At 19.5% G+C, this 7,500-nt stretch overlaps 2 protein-coding genes across 2 annotated transcripts; one reads left to right on the plus strand and one right to left on the minus strand.

Moving 5' to 3' along the window:
• Window positions 1-457: 457 nt before the first annotated feature.
• On the minus strand, window positions 458-3,316 carry PF3D7_0721200 (conserved Plasmodium protein, unknown function; the record flags this gene model as incomplete). The annotated part of the gene is made up of 1 exon (XM_001349078.1): window positions 458-3,316. One exon carries the CDS (start codon window positions 3,314-3,316, stop codon window positions 458-460), a length of 2,859 nt encoding a protein of 952 aa, XP_001349114.1.
• Window positions 3,317-4,784: 1,468 nt separating this feature from the next.
• On the plus strand, window positions 4,785-7,484 carry PF3D7_0721300 (ATP-dependent RNA helicase DBP7, putative; the record flags this gene model as incomplete). The annotated part of the gene is made up of 1 exon (XM_001349079.1): window positions 4,785-7,484. One exon carries the CDS (start codon window positions 4,785-4,787, stop codon window positions 7,482-7,484), a length of 2,700 nt encoding a protein of 899 aa, XP_001349115.1.
• Window positions 7,485-7,500: the final 16 nt, after the last annotated feature.

Below are 7,500 nucleotides of genomic sequence, written 5' to 3' on the forward strand. Positions count from 1 at the left end.
ACTTAAAAAAAAAAAAAAAAAAAAAAAATTATGTACATATTATATATAATGGTTTATGTCCATATTTTTTTTTATCATACATTAATATATATATATATATATATATATATATGTTTATATATATGTATATATTTTTTTTTTTTTTTTTTAAATATAACATTGTTACATTATATATTCAAATTATATATATTTTATCATTTTCTTTTTTCATGAACCGCACTTTTCATAGTGCTTCTTATCATTTCACATGAAACTTTAAAAAGATGTCACTGTACATAAAACATAAAATATAAAACATAAAATATAAAACATAAAACATAAAATATATAATACATTAAAACATGTAGTAATTAAAAAGAGCATACATATATATATATATATATATATATATATATATATATATATATAATTTATGTTTATGTTTATGTATTTCTTTTTTACTTTAGGTATAGGTTTGTCATATTTCTAATTTTTTTATGTAACACCTCTTATCCACGTACTCATATTTATGACCATCCTTTAAACATATTTGGTGCTCATCAAATGGTTCATCGTCTATCATACTAGCAGAAAGATTTGTAGAATTAATGTTTTCATAACCTTCATGTTGAATTGTATCTATAATATATATAGGTATATGGAAGGTCATGTTATACACGTGATCAAAAGAAGTCTGTAGAGAAAAAGGTTGTAATGTATTATTTTTATTGTTGAAACAGTAAAAATCCATATCTATAAAATAATCTATACTTATTATATCATTTGAAAATGTTGGAATAATATCTTCATTCAATATTATGTTTATATTTTTTTCAGAACATGATAAAGTACTAATATGTTGCTCTAAAATTGTTTTGGTATTACATAAGACATTATATGATTGTTCTTTTTTTTTAGATAAGATATTATTTTTTGATGGAAATTTTAATTGTAATGATGATGTATATGGTGATGATGATGGTGACGATGAGGAGGAGGAGGAGGAGGAAGAATCCATATTTATTAAATTACATGATATAGTTTTATTAGAACTAGATGAATAATATTCCTCTTCCATAATATCATGTTCGTCATAATAAGATCTATTTTTTGAAATATGAAAAATTTTGTTTTTCATTCTAATTTTTTCTATCCTTTTTAAAGATATATCAATATGTTTCGTACATATTTCAGCATTTTGTAAATTTATATTTATATTAATAATACTATTATTATAATTAAAAACATTTGTTATTTTCTTATTTATTTTATCCATTAAGGATATTATACAAACATTTTTATTATTTGTATTAATATTATATATATTTGGTGAGTTCATTTTTATTTTATTATTTTTTTTATTACTCACATTATGTTTGTCAATCACACTATTTTTATCATTCGACTTATTGCTGATAAAATCATTTTTCATTTTTTTTAAATTAACATAATATCTGAACATATTATTTTTAATCATATATTTTATGATAGTATCCATTTTATAATATTTATTATTATAAATAATACTATATTTATTTTTACTTATTTTTTCTTTCGACGGATATTTTATTTCCCTTTCCGTGTCACTTTTAAGATTATCATTTGATAAATCATTATCGTTTGATAAATTATTATCGTTTGATAAATCATCCATTTTTTTATTTGAACAAGTATTATTATTTTGTCCTTTTATAATATCTTCGTTATTATCATGATGATTTTTTCTTTTTGATTGATGTACAAGCTCATCACTTTGATTTTGCCTAACATCTGATAATTTTTGTATGTGTATATTTTTTTTTTCTTCAGAAGGTGTTCTTTTATTATAATTATCTACGATTAAATTATCACACCATAGTACAGGTTCATATAAAATGTTATTAAAATTAAAGTTTTCATATTTACAAAAATAAAAATCATGTAAATCTTTATCATTATACATAAAAGGATGAATGTCATTCATATGATACATATCTAAATTTTTTTTTTTTTTTTCTTTTTCATTTAATAAATTATTATAACAATGGAATTTATTTATGTCATTTGTGTGATCATTTATATTTTCCTTTTTATTTTGATATCTTTGGTTCTGTTGATTAGATAACATTTCTTTTATGTTTTTACTTTCATTTTGATTTAATTCTTTATAATAATTAGTTTGACAATCTGTGTTCCCCTTTTCTATGTTATCTAGGAGGAGGGAAAAAACAAAAGGGGTATTATTATTCTTTATGCATGAAGAATAAAAATTGCTATAGTTATCATTATATTTAATAATGTTTTGAAAATAATTATAGTGATATATTAGATATAAAAAGCAATGTAGATAATAAAAATAATTATAATTAGGAATAATATAATTTAATAAGAATAAAGAAGAGTCTTCTTTTCTTTGAGATAACAAATTATACATACATAGGAAATAATCAAAATTGCTTTTTTGTATATTATTATAAATATGAGTAGGGATATAAGATATATTATACATAGTTTTATTATATAATATATGTTTATTATGAATATTATTATTATGAATATTATTATTATGAATATTATTATTATGAATATTATTATTATTACTATTCTTATTTTTTAACATATTATTTTTGTTATCCATACTGTCTAAATTATTCATATATATTTTCGTATTCCCCAATTCTTTTATATAAATATAAAAATTATGCTGTAAATATGTATGCCTCTGATTTTCTTTACATGATTTTATATCATATGGTTTTATTGGGAAATATGAAAAATTCAATATAGGGTTATTTTTATACTTTGTATTAATAATAGGTATTGAATAATTAGCTTCATATTTTTTTGTAATAAAATCTTTTGTATTTTTATATAATCTTTTGAGTGCTTGCACATATACATAATATTTAATTTTTACATTTTTCCCATTATATGTTGGTGGTATAAAATGTGGAAGTAAACATTCCAAAGAATAATAAAAAATATTATTACATTTATTAAAAAATATATCACTACATACTATTATAGAATTTGTATAAAATATTAAAAATTTCTTTTCATTAGTATCTTCTTTTTTATAAAAAGGTAAATATATATTATGATGTCTTTTTATTAATTCTTCATTTATATTTATTATATCATTATTAAATATGCATATTCCATATATATATAACACAACGTAATCTAATTTTATATTTCCTATATATTTTTCGGGACCTCTTACTTCTAATATACATCTAAATATATCACCACTACGATAATATATATCATCTAAATATATATGCAGATTTATTTTATCATTGTTCAGACATTCCAAGTTAACGTTATTCTTGTCCTTTGACAAAAAAAAAAAATTCATTACAAAAAAAAAGGCGCGGATGGGGGCAATAGCAAGAGAGACAATGGAAAATAAAAAAAAATAAAAATAAAAAAAATAAAAAATAAAATAAAATAAAATAAAAAAAAATAAAATAAAATAAAATAAAGATAAAGATAAAGATAAAGATAAAGATAAAGATATTTATTAAAAGTGAACAAATGTAAGACCCTTTTCAAGTATTATATTTATATATTATAATAAATAAATAACAAAAAAAAAAAAAAAAATAAAATAAAAAAAAAAAAAATATATATATTATATATTTTTTTTATTATGTAAAATTTTTATAATATTTAAAAAAGTAAATTATAAAATATTGTTTTAAATTATATTTAATGGCAAAAATATTATTAGTATTTTTATAATATAATATATACATAAAAATAAAGGGTATATATATTATACATTTATATGTAATCTTTTTATTTTTATTATAATTTTTTTTTTTAGGGCACGAGACCCGTTGGTTTTTTTTTTTTTTTTTTTAATACTTATTATATATATATATATATATATATATATATATTATAAATATATTTTTTATTTTTTAAATTTAAAAGATATTATTATATATTTCATATTTCATATTTCATATATCATATATCATATATCATATTTTGTATTATTTTTCAATTTTGTGATAATAATTATAATATAATATATATAATATATATATATATATATATATATATATGACATATATATTATATTTTATATATATATTATAATATAACGTCATTATATATAATTCAAAATTATATGTTGTAAATCACATGGGGGAAAATGATTAAGGATCAAAAGATTTTTTTCTCAATATTTCATATATAAATGGAAAGATAAATATAAAATAAAACATTATATAATATAATATATATATATATATATATATATTTATTTATTTATTTGTGTTTATATTTATCTATGTAGAAAAACTTATTTAAATTTTTTTTTGTTGCTTATTTATAATATATTATTTTTTATAACTTTTATTTATGTAAAAAAATATCCTTTAATTTTTTTTTTTTTTCTTCTTGATTCCTCATTCTTTATTTTTATTTTTCCTTGTATGTGAAATATATATTTAAAGTTCGGGAACATGACTATTTTCCTTTTTTAAAAATTATATGTTTTTATGTATTTATATATTTATAATAAATATTACATTAATTTAATAATTCAATACATTAAAATAAAACGTGTTTATATATATAATAATAAGATGGATAATATATTGTAAGAATTAAATATGTTTGTCGCGCAAACATGTTATAAGCATATAGATAATATATTTATATATAATATATTTGTATAATTTATTTATTTTTATTTATTTATTTTTTTGTGTTTGTTTATAACTTTTACTTTTATTATATATACTTAGAATATAAGAATGGGCAAATTTTTCAAGGAAAATAAAAAGTCACAAAAGGTGTTTATGCACCATAAGATGAATAAGCATGATCAAAAAAAGAAAAGAAACAAACAACATACTGACAATGTGATGGGTAAAAAATCCAAGGGATTTATTAAAAACAAGAAAAATATCGGAGAATCAGGAAACGAAAAAAAAAGAAATAATAACTTTAATAATATTTGGAAGAAGAAAAAGAGAAGTGGAAATTCGGAAAAAGATCAAGTTGACATACTAGGATTATTAAAAGGTGATAGTGAAAATATGAATGATGATGATGATAATAATATGAACGATGATTATAATAATAATAATATTAAAGGTGATTATAATAATAATAATATTAAAGATGATGATGTTGATGATGATGATTATGATGATGATGATGATGACAATTTTGATGAGAACAAAAATTGTAATGATAATTGTTCTTCTAAGCATAAAAGAAATGTACCATCAAAAAAAGAACATGACATTTTAGAATTAAATAATATAAATTTTAATGAGACAAGAAAAAAAATGATAAATTATAAAAATATTTTTGATGGGAAATTTTGTGATTTAAAATATATTTTGAGTGAAAGTTTAATAAATACATTAGAAAAAAATGAATTTATAAAAATGACAAGTATACAAAAAATGAGTATTCCTTTATTTTTTAAACCGAATGATATTTTTTTAAAATCGATGACAGGTTCTGGTAAGACCTTATGTTATGCTATACCATCAATAGAAAAGATATTAAATATGAAAGAAAAAGTAAAAATTACAAGAGATATGGGTATCTTCGTTTTGGTTTTATCACCTACAAGAGAATTAGCTATACAAATAAATAATTTATTTTGTATTTTAACGAAACCATATCCATATATAGTAGCATCTTGTATAACAGGGGGGGAAAAAAAGAAGTCTGAAAAAAATCGATTGAAAAAAGGTATATCTATATTGACATGTACACCTGGGAGATTATTGGATCATTTGGAAAATACAAAATCGTTAAAACTTACATTTTTAAAAATGGTAATATTAGATGAAGCCGATAAAATAATATATTTGGGGACACAAGACAAAATAAAACTTATATATGACATGATAAGAAAAATTAAGCAAGAGGAGTTTTCGAAAGTTCACAAAAAAAAGAAAAAAGAAGAAAATGAAGTTCTTGATCACATAAATGATACAAATATGAGTGATATGAATAATATTAGTAATGATCACTCAAACGATTATGAACAATTTATTTTAGATAAATTCCAAATGATCTTTATCTCGGCAACTCTAAATCATGCTATGAAAACATTAGCTAATTATTGTCTAACTAATAATACTATGTGGATAGAAAAAGAAAAGAAAAATGGCATTAATGGAGGAAATAAAAATGATGAAACGAAACAAAAATCGAATGATATGATCTCATGTATGAATCGAGAGAACTCCCCCCTCAATATCCATAATAATGATGATAATGATGATAATGATGATAATGATGAAAATAATGGTGATAATAATAATAACAATGATGATAATAATAATAACAATGATGATAATAATAATAAAAATAATGATGATGATAATAATAACACATATGAACTTCCCGAACAACTAAAGCAATACTGTATACTTATAGATATGAAACAAAAATTTATATGTTTAATATACATGTTATTAGATTGTATAGAAAAGAAAAAGAAGCCAGTGGTGTTTTTATCAAATCATCATAGTGTTGAATATTTACAAATATTATTAAAAAATATTTATTGGCCAACAGATGTAAATAAAAAAAATATCGAAGTAAATAAAAAATTAAATGAAAAGATAACTCCTGTATTAGAAAGAGAAGATGAGAAATTATTAAGAAAACATTTAGAACAAAATATATTAAATAATAATTATTATAATAATAATTATAATGTTGGAAATATTTCTTACAAAAATATAAATTTAGAAGAAATACAAAATGAAGATGAACTAAATGATGAACCAGGGAATTTATATAATATCAATGCTGATAAACATAAAAGAATTTATTTATTTAACAATGTAAATATATATATATTACATGGAAATCTATCTAAAGAAGATCGTTTAGGAAATTTTATGGACTTTTCAAAAACCAATAATTCTATTTTATTATGTACAGATATTATATCCAGAGGTATTCATTTTGATTCCTTAAGTGTAGTTATACAATATGATCCACCACAAATCTTAGAAGAATATATACATAAAGTTGGAAGAACAGCTAGATTAAATAAACAAGGTTCAGCTTATTTATTCCTACTAAAGTCACAAAAACAGTTTTTAAATATATTAAAAAATAAAAATATACAATTAAAAATTATCTTAGGAAATACAATAATTAACCATTTCAAAAAATTTTGTATTCCCAATTTTCTAAAATCGGTAGGAAAAGATATTTTAAACTTTCTACACAATCATATGCAAACAATAGTTAAATCAAATAATACTCTTATGGAAAAAGGAACTAGCGCATTCTTATGTACTATTACTTCTTTTTATTCAACCAGCAAAAATCTAAGATCTATTTTTAATGCAAAAGATATACACCTAGGTCATTTGGCCTACACATTTCTGTTAGAAAAAACGCCAAAGCAAATTTCAAAATATAAAAAAGAACAAAATTATATTAACATTAAAAAACAGACTGTTCTTAGTAAGAAGGAAAAGAGATTGTTAAAGTCTAAGCAATTCCAGAAAAAGCAAAAGAGGAAATAAATAAAATAAAAAAAAA

Source organism: Plasmodium falciparum (assembly GCF_000002765.6).
Source record: "Plasmodium falciparum 3D7 genome assembly, chromosome: 7".
Taxonomy (NCBI): domain Eukaryota; phylum Apicomplexa; class Aconoidasida; order Haemosporida; family Plasmodiidae; genus Plasmodium; species Plasmodium falciparum.